We start from the raw sequence: 21891 nt of genomic DNA, 5'->3' as shown, positions 1-21891 counted from the left end.
GGGGTGAAGTCAGCTTCCACCCATTTGGAAAAATAGTCGACCAAGACTATCCCGTATCTGTGCTCTGGGGGCATGTTGTCCAGCGGCCCTATGAAATCCAGCCCCAGTTTTCGCCACACCCCTTTGGGGACTTCGGTGGGCAGCATGGGGGCTTGTCTCACGGCAAGGCGCTTGTCGCTGTTGGAGCATTTGTGGCACCTATCGACCATCTGCCGAACGTCCTGGTCGATACCTGGCCACCAGTAGGCGTCGCGTATCCTTCGTCTGGTCATGTTGCACCCTAAATGGCCCGAGTGTGCTCTGCACAGTATGACTTTGCGGATTTCGCTGGGTGGGATGATTTGATCACCTCTGAGAATGAGACCGTTCATGGCGGTGATTTCCTCGTTCACCTTCCAGTAGGGACGAAGGCCTTCGGGGATCGCTCTCTCGTTGGGCCATCCATTTCGAACCCAGGTGCTTACGTGCCTTAGGGCGTAGTCCTGCTCGAACTCTTCCTGCCAGTGGCGCTCGCTCATTTCCATGTATTCGACGTTCCTCAGGTCGCCAATGGACGCAACGACACATTCGTCTTCCAGGAATGTGGTGCCGGGGGCGCTTTGGTTGAGGAGCCTGGACATGCAGTCCGCTTGTGCGTTTTTCCAGCCCGCAATGTGTTGTATCTCATAGGTGTACTCTTGGAGCTTTGCGGCGATCCTGGCCAGTCTGGGGGTGGCCGTCTTGGTGCCGCCCGGGCTCAGCATGTGAATTAGGGGTTTATGATCGGTGATCAACTTGAATCTTGTCCCCCATACGTATGATCTGAAATAGTCGACGGCCCAAGCGCATGCCAACATCTCTTTCTCTACCGTAGAGTAATTCTTCTCGGATGAGGATAATGCCTTGGATGCGAACGCCACAATGTTCTCCGTATCGCCCTTTTTCTGGGTCAAGGTGGCCCCTAGGCCGTATGCGCTGGCGTCAGTGGTGATGTAGGTGTCCCATTCGGGGTTGTATGGTTTAAGGCACGGCGCGTGTAGAATCCTATTCTTGATTTCGCCGAAAGCCTCATCTTGTTCTGGGCCCCACGAGTACGCTGCCCCCTTCTTCAGAAGCTCTCTCATGGGAGATGTGGTCTCAGAGAACCTAGGGACGAATTTGGCATAGTACTCGGCTAGGCCTAAGAATGAGCGTAGTTCCTCTTTGGACATCGGCGCCGGTGCCTCTGTAATGGCCTCCATGAGGTTCTTCTTGGGGCTTACCCCTTCACTCGAGATGCAGTACCCAAGATATTCTACTTTGTTCACCCCAAAGACACACTTTTCGTGGCGTAGGTGAATGCCTTCCTCCTGAAGTCTGCTTAGGACTGACTTGAGCGCCTTGTCATGGGTCTCGTTGTCCTTGGCGTATACCAGAATGTCGTCTTGGAAGAATGAGACATTGGTGAGGCCTTTCAGTAGGGAGTTCATCATCCTCTGGAATGCGGATGCTGCGGACGATAGCCCGAAAGGCATGCGGGTGTATTGGAAGGTGCCAAAAGGAGTGATGAACGCCGTCAGGGGGCGTGAGGACCTGTGTAGAGGAATTTGGTGATAGGCATCACGCATGTCCAGCTTCGAGAAAATGGCTGCCTCTTTCATCATGAGGACGATCTCATTGATGCTGGGGAGTGGGAAGCTATCCGTGATCACCTCCAAGTTCAGGCTTCTCAGGTCGATACAGATCCTGAGGTCGTTGCTGGACTTTTTCTTCACTAGTACTACCGGACTCAGCCACTCTGAGGATTCCACGGTTTCAATGGTTCCTTCTTCGACCATCTTCCTCAGGTGGGCGTCCAAAGCTGGTCTTGCGGTGGCAGGTACTGCCCTTACTTTGTGCTTGACTGGAGTGGCGTCGGGTTTCAACCGAATTTTTGTGGATGAAGTTTTTCACTTTTCCGGGTTTCTCAGAAAACAGGTTTGGAAAGATCTCCTTGTAGTTTTGCGCTGCTCCTGACGAGATCATGAGCACCTGTTCCGGAGTGCTGGGATCTAGTTTCATGCTGAGTTTGTGTTGGTCATCCCACCCCAACACGGCTGGACCTTTGGGTGAGAAATACACTTTGGTGGTGGTAGACCTCCCCTTGAAATCGATCCGGGCCTTGATGTAGCCCAACAGGTCGACCGTTGCCCCTCCAAACACGGTGGGTTTTTGCCTGGTTGATCTAATCTCCACTTTTTCTTGTCCCATCATCTCCTTGTACGTGTTGATGGGCAGAATGGTGAGGTCGGATCCTGAATCAGCCATGACGCGCGTCTCCATTCCGTCCACTTTAATGGTGCAGTGTGGTTTTTCTCTTCTGGCATGGGGGGCATTGACCATGACAACCATGGGTCTGTCCTGCAGTTCATCATCATCGGTTGAGGTGCAGTCACCGTCAACACGGGACACAGTTTTCTCCCGCCACATGCATGCTGGAGCCACGTGGCCAATGCGTCCGCACTTGGAGCACTCCTTGTTCCTGGCGGGACAGTCGCAGTCGTTCGCCATGTGCTTGAGGCTGGCGCATCTGTAGCATTTCGCTGCCTCCTTCTTCCTGGGACTTTTGTCTTTGGGGCCGTCGCGGGATTGCTTGTCTCTGCGACCTCTCCATTGTAGCGCCGCCATTTCGGGCACGGGCAGGTGACTTCCCGCCTCCTTGCGTCTGCTGGAGGTTTCTTCCTCCGCTCTGGCAATCTGGATGGCTTTATCGAGGGTGACCTCCTTTTCTTGGATGAGTTTGTCCTGTACTTTCCTAGAGTTGGTGTGGACAACGAGCATGTCGCAGATGACCTGTTCTGCATTTTCTCCAAAGGCGCAAAGAGAAGCGAGTTCCCTCATCCTGGTGATGTAGTCATCCACGGGCTCGCTCCCTTCCTGTTTGCGAGTGTAGAATCTCAACCTGTGCAGTACAATGTTCTCCTTATTGGTGAACCTCTTCATGATGCGACGAGTCGCTTCTTTGTAAACGTCGTCGTCTTCGACGTCATCGTCTGCCGCAGGTATTTCTTTAAGGCCGGCAAAGATGCGCTGACCTTCAACCCCCAGCGCATTCAACAGCATCGCCCTCTTCCTGATGGGGGTGTATCGCGTGCCGCCCACCGCTTCTAAGTAGGTGGAAAAGAGGGGTTCCCATTGCATCCACGGAATCGCCGGTGTCCCTGGCAAGGGGAGGAACGCAGGGGGTGGTGTGGCGCCTTGCATGGTGGGTCCGTGGGACTTCTGGTATCCTCGTCGCCAGTTAGGTTGTGGCCTAAACAGATGACAGGACGCTGTAGTATCTCTAACGGTCTTTATTGACTAACAGCAAGTGAGGAGGCTATGCGTGGCCTGGTGGCGCGGGGCGCTTACTCACTGTTCACTGCGACCAAGTCCTGTGCTTCCCCAGTTGCTTCACTGTGGAAGGGTTGTGCACACCGGTGGCACGCTGTAGTCTCCTAGGGCCCCCATGAAGCCTCCAGTGGCTGTGGTGTTACGCCCTAGGAGCCGTGGTGTGAGTTCTCTAACTCACTTCTTCATATCCTGTAGTCAGGAGCAGCGCTCCTCTCTGACCGCTTCTGCTGGCCAGCTGGCGCCAACACTGAAGCGGGAACGTTTTCCCGCGGAGCGTGGGCTCGCGAGATCCCGTCTCGCGAGATCTCGCGAGAACACGCTCCCGCGATCACGTGATGTCCCCACAACGAGGGTCTTGAAACCGACCCACAGTACTGCAGAAGAAAACAACGCCAAAGTTAAAAACCTTTCAAAAAGTATTCTTCCTACGTGGGATCCAATGAACCCAACTGCAGGGTCGCTAGCAGCAGCCATTTATGTATATAAAAATGTACATGCACACAGAGGCAGTACCTCTTGGGGATGCCACTTCACCCTTAATTACCAAATGTATAACTTTTCAACTCGAGTGTTTCAGGTCCCCTTGCAAGCAGCTACAGGCAGGTAAACACACATCCTATATAAAACATGCTCATGGTTGGCTCTGGGACATTCTCCATGTTCAGTGCAAAAACCCTGCTAGTTTGTACTAGTGCGGAACACAAATTAATATTGGCAAAGAAATTAAGAGTTGATTTGGACTACGGATTTCATAATCCAGGGATGGGCTAGTAACAGATGAGGGTAACCAATGATACAATAAAGGTGATGACACCAGGTACTAATAAAGACAGCAACGCTTATTTAAAATAGACAACTTGCCACACTGTATCCCTCAAAAGAGGTGAGTGAACCCTGATCGCGACGGGTGTGGCTTTCAGGTGCTGCAGAAAACCACTTAGACGAGCAATCGGGAACACGTGAGCAGCCTATCTGAAAAGGGAGTCTATTAAGGACATGTCGGCTTTCAGGGACACTTTGTGGGGAAGTTCGACTCGTGCTGTGCGTCACTTTCTCATATAACCTGAAACATGACTGCACTAACCTGTGCACTGCTCCACTCGAGACATCGTGTTCCCTTGCTACCGTGCAAGCTAGAAAGTAGTACTGGAAGCGGCGAGCTCTGCTCGCAGAACAAGCACAACCGCCAACAGAAAAAACCTCGAAGCAAACCTAACCCATACAATGATAGTCGCTGGTTACACAAGAGTTAATCTGGCAATTCCAATATTTTTCCAAATGGTTATAGAGATATGATATAATATGGTATTTATAACGCGCCTATACACAAGTGTTTGAAGGCGCGAGAGTGCGGGAGACCTTGAAATACGTCAAACCAATGTTGTCCCGCAAAATCCAGGCGACGCACAAACATTAGCATCACCACTAGAACATCACGTGACTAGTGGGGCGTCAAGGCACGCCTCCCTAACAGCGTACTAGTTTGCAGAAAATAGGAGGGTTATCATTCGAGGAGTCTTGAAATAACAAGCGGGAATACATGCAAGTGCAAGGGTGCAGTTTGAGAACATGTGTTTGGCAAAGGCTACTAAGGAGGGGAAACTAAGGAGTTTAAGAGGGCAAGGGTTCGGAGGGGCTATGACAGTTACTAACAGCTTTATAGCAAACGGGATCTGGATGAAGATAAGGCTAGCCGAGTGGTGTGTATTCACACACTGCGGCACCAGACGGGTCGTGTATCAATGTATGTATAGCGCACAAACAGCCCTTAGGCATCAATGAAAAGTCCTTTGCTCGATGAACCCTGTTTATTGTGTCTGTAATTTCTAATGTACCAAGCTGCAACACACCACTATCACTGTTCGCCTCTGAGAACAATGAAGATTCCCCCTGCTAATAGCACAGGGAGCTCTTGATTGTATTAAACACAAGGAGGCGAGCATTAAGGTTCATCTTCTCTTTAATCTACAGTTTCAACAAAATAAATAACATTTTTTTAAAAATAACATTTCTTTTTTTTCTCCAAAAAACTTCAAGTCCCATCATTCCTTGTAGTCTCAGCTCTGTCCCTGTGACCTAGTCCTTCCTGTTCCCATGATAATCCTCTTCTTTGACTGCTTCGAACTGCAATCTTCTGTAACTTCCATTGCCAATGGGCCAACTAAACTTTGCAACTTCCTGCTTTAAGCAGAATCGATCCCTCGCTTCGGAACTTGCAAACTCGTTCCGATCTGCTCCTTCTTTCTCGGATGTTTTTAGCTGTTCTTTTGCTCATCTAATGTCAGAAATAATAATAGACATATGTTAGGGCGGGGAATACACACCCTATTCTGGGAGGAAATGATCATCATGATTACTTGCAATACATTACATTTTTGACTTCATTATCTATTTTCATTTCCTGTGTATCTGGGTCAGGAATTTAATGCTCGCCTCCTTGTCTTTAATAGAATCAAGAGCTCCCTGCGCTATTAGCAGGGGGAATCTTCATTCTCTGTCAAGACAGAGGCGAGCAGTAAGCTTGTTCAAAGCTTCTTACTACTGCTTCCGCTATCGTGTTGATTGGTCTAAAATAAAACGTCCTAAACGTTGTATCACTAGCCCAATCTGCTGCTTTCATGATATCCTGCAAAGCTGCGCCTTGCCCTAACGCTTTTGAGGCCATCGCACCTCTGACTGAATGCCCTCCAAATTTAGCCATGTCAATGCCCGCTAGACTCATGATGTCTCTGACCCATCGTGCTACAGTGGCTGTTGCCACTCCTTTGTGCGGTTTCCTGCGCGCTATTAGCAATTGGGTTGTCCCTACTGGCCTCAGTTCTGCTGTTCTACACTCGTACTCCTTTATGCATGTGGCTACGCACCAGTTAGGGTGGTCTTGCATGTATGGGTATGTGATTGTAGAAGAATCTGTTTTCGTTCTTCTGGCCAGGTTAAATGTTACTCCTTCTGGCCCATATGTCTTTCTATTCACTTCCAGTGCCTTGACGTCTGCCACTCTCCTGCATAATACCATGCACAGTAACATAGCTAGTGTTCCCGACAACTGTCCTAGTGACAGGTATCTGTTACTGGGCCAATCTGCTAGTAGCTTCAATACTACAGATACGTCCCATAGCACTTCGTACTTCGGCTTCCTGAATCTTATTCCTTTTAGGAGTTTTATCACAGCTACGTTCTCTCCTACCGGCATTCCTTCTAAAGGCAGGTGTCCTGCTGAAATTGTGGTCCTATAAACTCCTATTGTTCTATATGCTTTGCCATCTTGTAGAAGTTCCACTAGGAAATTCAGTATGTCGACTAGAGGGGCAGAAACAGGATGAATACTTCTCCTTCTGCACCATGTTGACCACTTATTCCAAGCAGCGTCGTAGCTCCTTCTAGTTGAAGGTGCCCATGATTCGGCGATGAGGCTTGCAGCTTGCGCCGAAATTCTTGGGAGATTCCAGCGTCTCCTGCTATCTTGCACGCCATCAGTGGCAGCATCCCCTTAACTCTCAGAGGGTGATATGACCCAACTGGGTCCATGAGCAGGCTCACTCCTTGGGGTAGCAGTCTCGGGTAGTCTGTCATCAGTTCCACGAGCGCTGGAAACCATACTTGTGATTTCCATATCAGAACTACTACCATCAGGCACGCTGCTTCTCTGCGCACTTTCGTCAGTACCCTGCTCAACATTATGAATGGCAGGAAAGCGTAGCGTGTTTGCTCTCTCCAGTCTTTCAGGAAAGCATCCACTCCGGCTGCTGCTTTGTCCAATCTCCAGCTGAAGAACCTTTCTTTCTGTGCGTTCAGTCTGGATGCAAATAGATCTGTGTGAATCGGTCCCCAACATTCTTCCAGCTGCCGGAATATCTCCCGATCCAGCATCCAATTGCTGGAGTCTGAGAGGTACCTGGAGTTCCAGTCCGCTATTACATTGAGCAACCCTGGTAGGTAATTCGGCTACCATAGAGATCCCTGATTCCAGGCAGGAGTGCCAAAAATCCTTGGCTATCTCCGCCAATAACTTGGATCTCGTCCCTCCTAAGTGATTGATGTACTTGACTGCCGAAATGTTGTCCATTTTCAACAGAATACAAGAATTCACTTTTCCTTTCGTAAAAGCTTTGATCGCAAAGGATCCGGCTAACAATTCCACACAGTTGATGTGTAGTTGGAGTTCTTCCGAGCTCCACCTCCCTCCTGCCTGGAGATCTCCGCATCGGGCTCCCCAGCCTGCTCTGCTGGCGTCCGATTCTATTATCAGGTCTGGACGGTCGCCGAAAATGGCTCTCCCGTTCCATGCTTCCATGTTTGCCAGCCACCACTCCAGTTCTGTTCTGGATTCTTGGTCGATGTGCACTAGCTGATGATACTGAAGACCCTGTTGTAGGTATCTTATGTTTAGCCTTTGCAGAGCTCGATAGTGTAGCGGCCCTGGAAATATTGCTTGTATCGAAGCTGCTAATAAGCCTACTACTCATGCTATTGTGCTGAGTGATATGACTGTTTTGCTGAGACATGTTCTTATCTCTCTTTTTATGTCTCTTATCTTTCTGTTTGGGAGTTCTAGGGTTGCTGTCCTGGTATCTATTATAAACCCTAGGAATTCTAACCTCCTGGTTGGTTTCATCTCTGACTTATCCTGATTCACTAGGAATCCCAGGGATGTCAGGAGCTTCACTACCCAGTCGGTCTGGTAGAGAAGTGTCTCTCTGCAGCTGGCCACCAGTAGGATGTCGTCTAGATATATAATCATACAAATCCCTTTCTCCCTGATCGCTGCTGCTACTGGTTTCATGATCTTCGTGAATGCCCATGGCGCTGATGCTAGACCAAACGGCATTGTGGCAAATTGCCATAATTGCCCGTCCCAATTCGAACTCTAGGAAGGGGCGAAAATCTCTTTGTACTGGTATCGTCAGGTAGGCATCTTTGAGATCTATGCTCACTAGCCAGTCATCTTGCATGGGTGTGTCCCTGAGTTGATGGGTCGCTTCCATCTTGAAATGGTTGTAGACTACCCATCTGTTCATATTTTTTATGTTTATTACTGGCCTTACTCTGTCCTTTCGGTGGACTAAAAACATGTTGCTCACAAATTTTGGGTGTGTCACGCATGGCTCGAACGTCTGCTTCTCTGCTAGACTCTGTAGTTCTGCGTGTAATAGATCTTTCTCTACTTGTGTCGCGGCTAGAGGACGGGTTGTTTGACATTGAGCGGGAGTCTCTATAAACTCTATGCGCATGCCTTTCGCTGTCTACAGAACCCAGGCGTCACTTGAAAGCGAGCACCAATTCTCCCAGAATACTGCTGTCCTCCCCCCAACTGGTGGGTACGTAAAAACTCTCACCTGTGGGGAAGCTGTGTCCTCTCCCCTGTCCTCTACCTCGCCTTCCTCTAGGGAAACGACCTCTTGGTGGGAAGAATGAGTCTGGTTGTCTGTTCTCCCAGTAGGTATTTCTATTTCCTTGAGGCCTTCTGAACGCTTGATAGCGACCGGTCGCTCGGCCTCTGGACGGACCGGTCCCCGCCAAAAACTCTCCCGGGGAAGATTTTCTTCATGGACGCTTGGGCCTTCTCTAGGGAGGTATAAGTTCCCACAAATCTCCCCATTTCTCTGCCAAAAGTTTCTCCTAACAGGAGTCCTTGCGCCGCCTCGCCTGCTCATATGACGATAAATCTCCCAATTTATGGTCGATCTTGAGCAGGAGCCCTCTCCTACGTTCAGACGAAATTGCACAATTAGCATTGCCCAAAAGGCATACGGCCCTTTGTGCCCAGTTTGCTAGAACTCCTGGGTCCACTTCTTTTCCAGTGTCCTTTGCTCGTTCGGCTAGGTCCATAATCTTTGCTAATGGTCCGGCGATGTCGAGAACTTTCTCCTGACAGCTTTTCCAAGAGCGGTCTATACCTTTCCTTGGATCTCTGTTAGATTTTGAGAAGAAAGATAGCATTTTAGGGTCAAGTTCTGGGGCTTCTGCAACTTTGCCTGGTAATTCCGATCTCAGACATTCTGCTCTCATCCTCTGTCTGACTTCTTTCTCTAGCGCTTTTCGCAATCTTTGCGTCATGTATTTCGCTACTCTTGGTGAGGGCACCAATTCGGACGATCTAGGATTTCTGATGTCTTCCGGATTGAACATGTCAGCTGTTTCTTCCTCTTCTAGGTTGTTAAGCTTTCTCAGCCTTTTCTTCGGCGGAGGTTGGCTTCCATCGTCCCCTTCGTTATCTGCCTCCTCTTATGAGGAGGTTGGGGATTCTGGTGGTTCCTCTTCTGGGAAACCTTCTTCTATATTGCCCATATTATCGTCCCCTGGGTAGGGGGTCTCGAGGCTCGGCACCTGTGATTTTTTCATGAACGCTTCTCTTAGTTTACTGAAAGCGTCTGAAGTCTCCGGGGCCATTGAACCTGCCCCTTCAATTTGGCCCGGGGGGTCAGAAGAGTCTTTGCTCTTCTGGGCCTTGTTACAGCCCTTGAGGTCCTTTGTTGCGACCCTAGTGGATGTGCTTTCTTCGGTGCTCTTTTCTTTCTGGCTCAAATATAGTTCTATAGTATGGAGTCTGTAGGGGTCTGACTCCCTGAGCCACTGCCTCTGTGAGTGAATCCCCCAGCACTTCTTTAAAGCTATAGGCTAAGTCTTCTTGATAGACTGCCTCCTGTTCTTCCTCACTCCACTCAAAATAAGACATGTTAGGTGCCTTGATAATACCTTTGCAGGTGTAGTGGCACGCCCACTGATCCACTCTTGTGAGGCTGCACCTTGTCTGCACTGAATATTAAGTTGTGCAGTGTTTTTCTAGGGACTCTTCTTTTATCCCTCATGTATAATACACTCTTTATTTGAAGCTTCTTTACAGAGCTTTCCTAATTGGCTCCGTCCCCCAAGGGTAGGGGCTCCTATAGGCGAGCTCTTCGCTCTTATAGCCTCTGTCATTCGTTAAGTATTCCCTCTCCAGGGAGGGGCTGCCCTCTGACGCGAGCTGCACTGCTTGCTCTCCTCCTCCCCCACAAAGGTGGGAGCTTCTGACTTGCTGCGTACGCGGCTGGGACGAGAAGCTCGCGTCGCGCTCCTCCTCCCCAAAGGTGGGGGCTGCTTCCTCTCGAACTACGTGATCGGGAAATGGATTTCCTGCTCACGTGTGACTCTGCCTCTACGAGGGTAGGGTCTTAACTGCTCACGGGCGTGAATGAAGCGCCGCGGGAACAGTGAACGTTATGAGGAGATCGGCGAGCCCCTGCTGTGCCGAGTAGTGCGACACGGGCCGCCGACTCCACACACTAAAATAGTTTGAAAATCTACGCTGCGCTCTTCTGGGGCCCATCCACTGTCCCCTAAAATCAGTCAATCATGCTATTAATTGTTCAATACACACAATATTACGGAGCTCATAACAAAATGCACTTATCTCTGGAGAGCAGGAAAAGAAGAGGAGGATCATGGGAACAGGAAGGACTAGGTCACAGGGACAGAGCTGAGACTACAAGGAATGATGGGACTTGAAGTTTAAAAAAAAAATTAAAGAAATGTTATTATAAAACAATGTTATTTATTTTGTTGAAACTGCTGGAGAGTAGATTAAAGAGAGGATGAAGCTTAATGTTCGCCTCCGTCTTGACATAGAATTATAAACTAGTGACACTGTGAAAAATATGATATGATATGATATGATATGGCATTTATAACGTGCCTATACACAAGGGTTTCAAAGCGCGACGAGGCAAGGGAGGGGAAAACAGTGGAAGACAGACAATGATCCTACTAGGCCAGGTGGCATTCAGATCGCGCAAGTGCGAGGGTAGGGAGAAAGGGAAGAGTGCCAGGGGGAAGGGAAAGGGGAAAGTGCATGGGATAGAAGAATAAATACGATAAATAAAAGCGGCCTGATGTGTGTCATATGCCAGTGACACGTACCACTGCATGTCACCACTACAAGTGACACGTGCCACTGGCAGGTGTCACATGCCATGCCCCAAAAAAGGTTTCACGTGTCAGGGTAAGTCTGTCTCTTCATTTTTCAAATTATAATCCTCCTTTTTAAAAATAAAAATATGAAGCGCCAATTATAATCCTTCTTTAAAAATAAAATTGAGAGGCTCCGAACTCAAGACCTCATTCTTTCGGGCCCAGCTCCATTAAGCACTACGCCACTACTTCTCACGCCATGTAGCGGTCAAATTCTATCTCTAATGTGAACTGTCGCATGGGTCAATGATGCTCCCTTTTTTATTTTAAGTTACATCTTAAAATAAACTGCATGTGCGATTCTGAAAGTTTGTAGGATAGAAACAATTTACTGAAAGTATTTGCATCTTGTGCTTTTCTTGCATAATACTAAATTTAAAAAACAGTTAAATCCAAAACCTATTACTGTGTAATGCTTAAAATGTCAAACATGTATTGTGTACATGTTTTCCAAAACAGTATGGACGCAATATTAAAGTGTGTGTGTTTGTACATGAATTCATGCGTTTCACACTTGACTGTACGAACTGTGATAAATACAGTACAACCATATCCTACTGATAATATTTATAACTTATATATCAGAGTATATGCACGATCATGAAAACATAATTTACAAATGTTGCTAAATCTTCCGATTTAGGGCCCAATTCATAGAATCCAGCGCAGAAGCAAAGCAAGTACCACGCGCCGAGAAGGAGCGTGTGCCACGCGTGCACCAGCTGTGGCGCAAACCAGCAGTTGCGCGGCACGCGTATTCATGGATTTTCCGAGGCATCAGTAGTCGTGGCGCAATGAACACCAAGCAGCGCCAGTACCGCCCCCAACACACCCCCTTGCGCAGGCAAAAGCCAGTGAAATGCCCAATACAGCACAAGGCCCGTGCCATCCGTGACCCAGCACACAGCCCCCCCAATCGTGATCGTGTGAAAAATCAGAACGTAACCCGCTCGCACCAGCCACAGCGCGTGAAAAGGCCTGTGCGTAACCCGTCCGCGCCCCAGCCAAATCGCGTACCCCGCTTGCACCAGCCAAATCGCGTTGGAAGGCCCGCGAGTACCCCATCCGCACCCCATTGAACTCACATACCCCGCTTGCACCAGCCAAATCGCATGGGAAGGGTCGTGCGTACCCCGTCCGCACCCCAGCAAAATCATGTACCTCATTCGCATTAGCAAAATCACATGGGAAGGCCTGCGCCTACCCCGTCCGCGCCCCAGCGAAATCGTGTACCCCGCTCGCACCAGCCAAATCACGTGGGAAGGCCCGCGTACACCCTGTGATACACGCACGACTCCCCTGGAAGCAGACGCCTCCTCACGGGACAGCCAGGCCCCAACAGTGGACCATAACCCGCAGGCAGCCCACACCACATGGCCCCCCCATCACCCGTGACCACACCCCCGCAGGCAGCCCACACCACATGGGATCTCCACCATCACCCGTGAACATGCCCTGCAGGCAGCCCACACCACATGGCCACCCCATCACCCGTGACCACACCCCGCAGGCAGCCCACACCATATGGGACCCCACCATCACCCGTGACCATGCCCTGCAGGCAGCCCACACCACATGGGACCCCCACCATCACCTTTGAACATACCCTGCAGGCAGCCCACACCACATGGGACCCCCACCATCACCTGTGAACATACCCCGCAGGCAGCCCACATCACATGGGCCCCCACCATCACCTGTGAACATACCCCGCAGGCAGCCAGCACCACATGGGGCTCCCACCATCACCTGTGAACATACCCCGCAGGCAGCCCACACCACATGGGGCCCCCACCATCACCTGTGAACATACCCCACAGGCAGCCCACACCACATGGGACCCCCACCATCACCTGTGAACATACCCCGCAGGCAGCCCTCACCACATGACCACCCCATCACCCGTGACCATACCCCGCAGGCAGACCCCGCCTCATGTCCCCACCCCCCACCAGAGACGGCAACCTGCAGGCAGGCCCCACCACGTGTCCCCACCTGTGACGGCAACCTGCAGGCAGGACCCGCCTCATGTCCCCACCCCCACCAGTGACAGCAACCTCAGGCAGGCCCTGCCTCATGTTCTCACACCCCACCAGAGACAGCAACCTGCAGGCAAGCCCGCCACATATCCCCACCTGTGACGGCAACCTGCAGGCAGGCCCCGCCTCATGTCCCCACCCCCCATCAGTGACGGCAACCAGCAGGCAGGCCCCGCCACATGTCCCCAGCCCCCACTCCAAAACACATTGGACCAACATACAATCACGCAGCACATGCCAAGTAAAATGCCACCACACGCTGCATCCCCCTGGTGCACCTCAACACCCATCCATTGGTCATGCTCCCTATGTTATGTGAATCCTAACATCACACATGCATGCATGGGCACACACATGAACAACATTGGTGAACAGCAGAGACACACAAATGAGTCATGGAGGAGTGAAACATGCACTAAACCGTTGAGACCAGATACCACTTCGATTTCAGTGTCAAAAAATTATATAAAAAAACATGTATCTAAGTCACACCCAGTAAAAACAACAAATTAGACATGCATGAACAAAATCAAAAACCAAAAGAAAGTGAAAACCAAAATCAATGTGATGTAAAAAATGAAAGAGTCAAAAATGTGGTCCTTGTCCATTAACGTATGTGCAAATGAAATCACATATCATGTGAAAACCATTCCTTCATGGTTAAAAAAACTGTTCAAATTAAAATCCAAATATTTACAAAGATCCAGGGTCCATGGTCCCAAAACATGTAGAAAAATCCTAAAAATGCAATACAAAAATATCTATATACAAGATGCGGAGCAAAGTCCAGAACCTCCAAATAAAAAGTAAAAACAAATGAAACCTACTCCTAAAAAACTGTATACAAAGGCAGTGGGCTAGTCCATCTCACCATGCTCTCTCTTAGTCTCTGCCAGGGTAACATCGAACACTGTGTCCACTTCCAGTAGGCGTGCCTTGGATTCCTCCTCGAGGGCTTGCAGGGACTCCTCCATGCTCCTCTCAAACTCCCTGCTAGTCTCCTCGAGGACCTCTGCCCGCCTCTCTGCCCGACACAGTGAATTCTCCGCCCTGGCCATGGTGAGGTGTGTCTCCTGTGCCCGCTGCCGCTCTGACCCGATTTGCTGGCCCAAACGCTCCAAAACGGAAGACATCCTTGTTGTAAGGTTCACGTTTGCCTCCTGCCCGATGGCCCATACCTGCCGCTCTGATGATGAACGCCCGAGTCCTGTTGCATCCTACCCTGAGCCTGCTGCTGCCAAAATGCCTGGTGCCTGCGCCACAAGGGCAGCTTCCGGGATGATGACACCACCCGGGGCCGTCGTGCACGTGCCCTGCTGCTTGGTGCCTGCACTTCCTCCATTGCCATAGCTCCTGTCACTGCAGTGACAACCTCTGCTGATCCTCCTTCGCCTCCTGACTGTGGCAGGGATGTGATCTCCACCAGACGGGCTGCCAGGGTTGGGACAGGAACACAGGAGGCCCTGGTGGTATCTGGGGCAGAAGACGGCAGGGAGGACGACTGACGCACAGAGTCGGAAAGGGAGGAGGGGGGGTTGCAGCAGTGGCCAGCACATGTACCAGATTCGTGATCAGGAACTGAGCTAGCCAGTTAATGAGGCGACAGACCTCATATTGATGATGTGCAAGCCCCTGATTGGAGGCCTGCACATCATCACGAATGCTGGCTGTACGCCTCGCAATACCGGCTAGCAACGGTTCCACCCTGTCACGAATTGCTTCATCCGCAGGTAGTGGAAGATCCATTTGCGTGGATACATCCGCCACATGCGGATGGGTCCGGCCTGAGGCATGCCCGCAGGTGCATACTGGTGCAGTCGCAGTTCCAGGGACAAGATCAGTCACAGGCCCCTCCACAGTGACCTGCACTGCCTCCGGCCCCTGATCCTGGACTGCACCAGTCACACCTACCTCATCCCCCCTGCCGGGCCCCATGTGCTGAGCTGATGTGGCCTCCTCCACCACCACCAACCTGGATGACTCCCCACTGCCTTCCGCATCGGACTGCCCCTGTGTGGGCTCACCTGCCCTCTCACTGCCGAGGTGCCCACAACCAACTTCACCCTCTTGGGCCTCCCCTTAGGAGCTGCGGCCGTTTTCGTGGACGCGGCACCAGTCTCCTCGCTACCGGAAGATAACGGCACCTGGGAGGAGGACTGGGCCCTGCATCTGTGCCTGGTGGAGGCATCCCTGCTGCGGTGCTCCACAGCGCCTTCTCCGCCCTCTTCTTCCATCGTTGCTGTGGATAGGAAAACATAGAACACAAACATCAGGCTACTGAACATATGTGGGTATGTGTGTTTGTCACAATGCAAATGTACATCAGTGGCACTGTCAAAGGTCACAACCATCATCACCGTCCAATACACAGAGGGAAGTGCCATTCACTCACATTGACAAACATGTCTGTCATTCACAACAGACACTCACATCCATGGACAAGGCACAGACACAAGATCATAATTGTGTATTCAGATCACACACATCATGGGACATACACATCTCATTCACACACATCACATAACAGTCATGAGGCAGGCCATGGAGCTATCACGTCACAGTGCACTCAAGGGCAAATTGGCAACGGGAGGCAATCACAAATCAAGAACTCAAGTAACATACGTGCAGAGTGTTGGGCAGTCACACACACTCACTACTCAGACACACGCACATGTACACCATGCATGTCCATGATGGTGACATAAGCACCCATGTGTCACACCTCTCGCAAGCCCCAGACCAGACACAGGTATGCAAACATGTGCGCGTCGTTACATGCCGGTGCGCTTCACACATTGCAACTCAGACACCATCCATGTGAGACACGCTTGAATGGACTCACATGCAGCACTGTCAGGGACATGCACACAGACATCTGTACAGGAGGCATGCCAGACATAAGGCCAAGGTGCATGCTCCAGCCACACGTCAACATTCACTTGCACTATGGTGGACAAGAACAAATGAACACTTACCAGTCGACTCCAGGCGGAGCACCAACTCCTAGACCTGGGGGTACAGCGCTAGGTAGAAGCGCTCCAGGACCCTCATCTCTTTGGTGGTCAACCGGCCCCGGCACCTCGCTCGATCATCACCACCCTTGATGAGGAACTGGGCCTTGTTGTGGGTCCTGGACTTTAAGTCTTCCCAGAGCTTGTGGACATGATGGTAGTCGCAGGGTGCCACCCCCTCCGCGTTGATGGCACCCACAATGTCCCCCCAGATCTTCATCCGTCCTTCATTGCCGAGTTGCGATCGGCCATGGAAGAGGGCATCATGATGCCCCAGGACTTGCTCTGCCAGGATGCCAACTTCCCTGGGTGAAAAGCTGACAGCCCTCTGCCTCTCTGCCGGGGGGTTGCCACTTGCCTCAGATGGTGTGGTGTCAGACATGGCAACACCCGAGGCAGATGTGGGTGGGCAAGGTGTTCCTGGGGCTGGGCTGTGGAGCGGTGGTATGGCAGTCGGGAGTCTTCAGGATCAGCAGAGGTGGTCACAACAACACGATCACTGGCAATGGCTGATGAGCAGGCACCAAACTGCAGGGCATGTGGGCAGCAGGCACACAGAGTGGTCTGGCAGCAGCAGATGGCTCGTAGGAGGCAGCTTGGGAAGTTGGAGGCAGGTAAATGGCCTTGCAGGCAGGAGCGTGGGTTTTCTGTGTTCTTTTGCGTGGCCGGCTGGAAACAGAGTGACTCTGCACGTGCGGAAACAGCATGTTAGCGTGTAATCAGAGGAAAGGCCCTAAGCGTGTAAGTTACGAGACACTCGCTGGACGTTGGGCATTGCCGTGCAGTATCGGGTTAAAGGTCTGCATAGGACAACAGTGCACTGTATGTGCTTTTTGTGGGGACGGACGTGTGAACTTCATATATTTGTGGGTTCACACGCGAATAGTTCACTACTATGGCAGTGCGTACTTCTTGTTTTGGGAGGGGGGTTGCCTATGCGCACACGCGCGTGTGATTCTTTTTCATTCTACGAGACAGACGGTGAGTCGTGCATGCATTTTTCCCACTGTGGTTACCCCTTTGTGTCGCGTACCCCATTTTCGAGTTCATAGTAGCCTACGTGTTCCTCGCGTATTCATTTTTTTGTGTTGCTGGGTGACAACGTATTGCAGGATGTTTTTTACTCACACGTGAGCTACCGAGGGGTCGCGTACACGTTGATTTTTGTTTTTGGGGTGCCTGGGCGTTGCGCGACCCATTATCTTTTCACCAGGGGTCACATAGAGCCTTTCTGGAGCACAGTGATATGTTTTCCATCACGTACCTTGCCCCCTCACTCCAATTGCCCAGGACAATTGTTGGCTGCACCTCGCATTGCGCTAGTCCATCAGTGCCATGACTGGGAGGGCAACAAGTGGGAAGGGAGGCCAAGGTGGGCGACGTGGCCAGGGTGACCAAGCTGGCCAAGGTGGGAGACGTGGCCAGGGTGGCCAAGGTGGTCCACGTGGGCAAGGTGTCCAGGCCCATGCAGGGAGAACTATGCCCCCACCCAACCGGGGCAGGGAGATGCAGCAGCTGCTGACATACCCAGCACCCGTGGTCCCAGACAAGCAGTGCCATCTGCTGTCCAGTGCAGCCAGGGTGTGGAAGCTGCAGGGGCAGTTGCGGCTACCACTACCCAGGCTCAGGGTCAGCCAGCCCGGACTGTAGTGGTCCCGGCACAGAGACAGGGTGACTCAATGGCCGATTTCCATGTCCCGAAGGCCAAGACACGTGCGGTGCAAGTTCCAGGCACCGGCACCCGGGGATCTAGAGCAGCAGTGTCATCTGCTGTTCACACCGGCCAGGGTCTGGAAGCTGCAGGGGCAGCTGAAGCAACCAGCACCCCGGCTCAGGGTCACCCAGCCAGGACCGGATTGGTCCTGGCCCAGTGTGACTCAGGGGCCAAGTCCCTTGTCACTAAGGCCAAGACATGTGTGGTGCAGAAGCTGACCTTATGTAGTTACATTGGTGGCTGATTCCATAGGCCAGTTCACCTGTACTCCAGCCCCTACTGACCAGAGCGGTACAAGCCACTCAGGGTGTGCACCACCTCACAAGAAGCAGAAGCATGCTCCAGCAGTACAGGCTAAGACCCCAGACACAGGGAGTTTCTGTGATGAGGAACTGGACATGCTTGTGGACTACATCTTGGAACACGGCCGTGACATGCTGGTGCAGGCAGGGAGCACACATACACCTGCTCAGCATATGACCCACTGGCAGTGCCTCGTGGACCATATTAGCGCCTTGGGCAATGAGAGGCGCACGATGTTGTGAAGCGTTGGAATGACCTCCGACACCGAGCAAAAGACAAGCTGGCTGCAAAGTTCGCCTCTACTCTGGTGACTGGCAGTGGGTCACCACCAGAGGACGATGAACTCACTGGACATGAGGAGATTGCTAGTGATTTCATTGCAGTGGAGCAGATCCAAGGCGTGGGAGACCTGCCATGTGATGTTGGACTGATACGTGCTTGTTGTCATGCAGACAGCATACAAACCATGTGCTGCACACAGAGGCAATCCTCATCACCACACCTGCTCCCTCCTTCTATGACACTCTCTTTCCAGCCTCTCTTGGCCCTATTCTTGCTCCAACCTGTGGTCGCGGATAGCCAGTGATGATCTTCCACTCAACAGTCGCCTTCTATCGTCACATGACTGAGGTCTCTGTGAGGTCACCCTGCAAGTTACTCCTCCTCAGAGGCTTTCTTCCTTTCATCTCCATCACCCAGCAGCTCACTGTCTCCAGAGGACTGGTAATTGCTATGGTGGACTACTGCAACAGGCTTTACCAGGAATTCTGTGATTCTACACTCTTCCCTCTGCAACTCTGCCAGTCCTGGACTGTGTGAAAAGTCCTTTAGGCTTGGTGCAAGGTATCTCTCTAGGACTGTGATGATGGCACAGGCTCACAGTGGCTATGAGTGTTCATTCCTGAACCCTGTGCATTCTTAGCAAGTCCCTATGGGTCCTGGGCCAGCAATTCCTTCAACTCCACCTCCAGTATTTACTTCATTCTCATGGTCTTTGATCATCCCTTTCTTACTCCCTCAGGGTCAGTTGCTCCTCATGGAAATTAGTTTGTGGTTCACGTCTGTGTTGAGCTGGGGCCTCCCTCTGGTACAGCTTCCCTGCCTCTATGTAACTGGAGGTGCAGCTTCTCCAGGTCTGCAGGCAGTTCTGATGCTTCCTCATGTGTTGTGCTTTCTGTCCTCCTCTCCCCTGCTGTAGTCCCAGATGACTGAGAGAATGTACTTGCCACCTGCCCACACTGTCTGCTACGACACGGTCCTCTGAGCAACCATTTTAACCCATGCACTGCCTCCCAGCCACCCCCACCCTTGGGGGTGGGGTTTACTGTATCCCTACAACCCACTACCAACACTTTACACATGATGACGGCACTTACCCTTACACTGCCATCAGTCATGTTTGTGGAAGGACTATGCCAGTCACATGCTTGTGTGTGATGCAGGTGCTATGCAGTATATGTGTTATTTTGCCCTTTCACATGCATCCATGTCTGCTTTCAGGCTCCCCTTCCCTTTCATTGACACTGCGTGCGTGCCTGACTTTGTGTCATGTGCGACATGGCAGGTTCATGTGTTGGCTGACAACATTGTAATATCTATGTGTGTGGCCTATGCTATTAACATTTATATTCATGTTTTCTTTTTATTTGTGCAGGTGATGAGGCACTGGATGCAGTGGAGGAGGACGTGGTGTGGTAGCCCATGAGATTCCATTGGTACTACAGACTATAATGGCCAGGGGTGTCTCTGAGTACACCTCTGAGGAAGCCTAAGCCTCTGGTGCTGTAACAGACATGAAACCCTCATTGCTGTCGCAAGTGAGTGATTCTACTGTGGATGCTGTTCAGAGGTCGGTTGGAGCACACCACGACTGAATTGCGGCCAGTCAGGTATTAGTGAGGAAGAGGAAGAGGCCGAGGGTAGCCTCAAGGAGAGCTGTGTAACACTGAATGTTGGAGGTGAAGGTGGCTATCATACGTGGCAGGAGGGCCATGTAGCCATTGAAAATCCAGGGGGGTAGGTCAGATCCCTGGGGGAAAACGCAAGTAGAGGGAGTGATAGGGGAGAGGAAAGACCCCAGTTCCACCTGGGATGGGCTGTCGGAGTGAAAGGAGGTTAGCCATGCCAGGGCCTGATCAATGATGACCAGTGTATCACAGAGACGTGCGATGAGTGTGTTGTGGTTCACCGTATCGAAGGCAGAGGAGAGGTCAAGTAGAATGAGGACAGAGGGAGAGTTAGAACCAAGATTTGAGAGCATATCTTCACGGGTGTTCAGAAGAGCAGTTTCCATGCCTCTGGATGGCCTAAAACCAGGCTGGTGGTCGTGGAAGGAGCCAACAGATTCAGTGCGGAGGGTAAGCGGGGAAATAGCAAACTTCTCCAGGAGTTTGCCCAGGAAAGAAGTGATAGAGAACGGGCAATAGTTTTCCAGGAGAGGGTGCACAAGGAAGTGCTTAAGAGCAGTGGTGGGAAAAACTCCAGTGGCGAAGGAGAGGTTGCAGAGGTCAGCCAAAGCTGGGGCATGAGAGTCAATGTTGTCCTTGATGATTTCGGAGGGACAGGGGTCCACCTGTTTGGAGGAGGCTTTCATAGACCAGACTTGTCTAGTAACCTCCCCAGGTGTGACAGGGGAGACAGAAGGGAGAAGAAGGGGAGGGGTGGAGGTGGCCAAGGGTGGCACAAGATATGTTGCTACATGAGGTGGTGAGGAAGAGAGGGAGGCTAGGATATCCACTGTTTTTGAGGTGAGTGTGCAGCCAGGGCCGAGAAAATTGCCTGGGTGGGTGCAATGGTGGAGGAGGCTGCGGTAGGGTTGGCTAATTCCTTGCAGACTTTGAAAAGTGTGTCCGTGTTATTGGATACTGCAGAGATGTGGGCTTGTATAAAGACTCTTTTCTAGGAGCAGATGCAGAGTCTATACTGCCTTTGGAGGAGGCGGCGGGCCAGTTTGTCAGAGGGTGCGCCAGAGGAATCCCATTTCCATTTGGCTGCCCTGCTCTTGTGTTTAACGGAAGCTGATTTGGAGTCATACCAAGAGTTGCACTTTTTGGTAGGCTTCAGTCGTACCCTCATGACAGAGGCAAGAATATAAAGAGTATTGGAAACAGAGAGGTTAAAGTTTGAGAGGGCTGTGGCAGGGTGGGAGTCAGTCTCAGGAGTGGAAGGAGCATCATAGGTGGAGACAAACGCAGCTACTGAGACTCTTTTCATGGGTCGGATGACCTTGTAGACGGAAGGCAGTGCCGGGCTTACCTATGCAAGGGGAGAAGAGAGCTTCAAGTGAGAAGAGAGGAGAAAATGATCAGTCCAGGAGAGAGAGGTAGTGAGAGGGATAGATAGCGGAATGTCAGTTGAGAAGGGAGCATCCAAGGTGTGGCCAGCGCTGTGTGTTGGGCCAGACGGTAAGATGGAAAGAAAGGGAGAGTCGCAAAGGTTGCATAAAGGTCTTAAGGAATCAGGTGAGTCGAGATGGATGTTGGGATCACCCAGCCGGAGGAGATGAGAAGAGGAGAAAAGGAGAGAGGAGGCCAGGTCAGCCCAT

The 21891-nt window shown here is 51.3% G+C and overlaps 1 protein-coding gene across 2 annotated transcripts in view; it reads right to left on the bottom strand.

Annotated features, from left to right (window-relative positions):
• PRMT3 (protein arginine methyltransferase 3) overlaps nucleotides 1-21891 on the bottom strand; it is a 2239468-nt gene that overhangs the window by 2204796 nt on the left and 12781 nt on the right. The window contains exon 1 of one of the 2 annotated variants that reach the window (XM_069623481.1): nucleotides 4415-4563. The exons of the other annotated variant lie outside the window; for it this stretch is intronic. Coding sequence (XP_069479582.1) covers nucleotides 4415-4439 — 25 coding nt within the window. The 5' untranslated portion in view covers nucleotides 4440-4563. Of the gene's footprint in view, nucleotides 1-4414; nucleotides 4564-21891 lie in introns of those variants that run through there. 2 annotated transcript variants of the gene reach the window in all.

The sequence above is a fragment of the Ambystoma mexicanum genome, chromosome 11, assembly GCF_040938575.1.
Source record: "Ambystoma mexicanum isolate Mex_15411 chromosome 11, UKY_AmexF1_1, whole genome shotgun sequence".
In the NCBI taxonomy this organism is placed as follows: domain Eukaryota; kingdom Metazoa; phylum Chordata; class Amphibia; order Caudata; family Ambystomatidae; genus Ambystoma; species Ambystoma mexicanum.
This window is presented reverse-complemented; position numbering and strand designations above follow the sequence as displayed.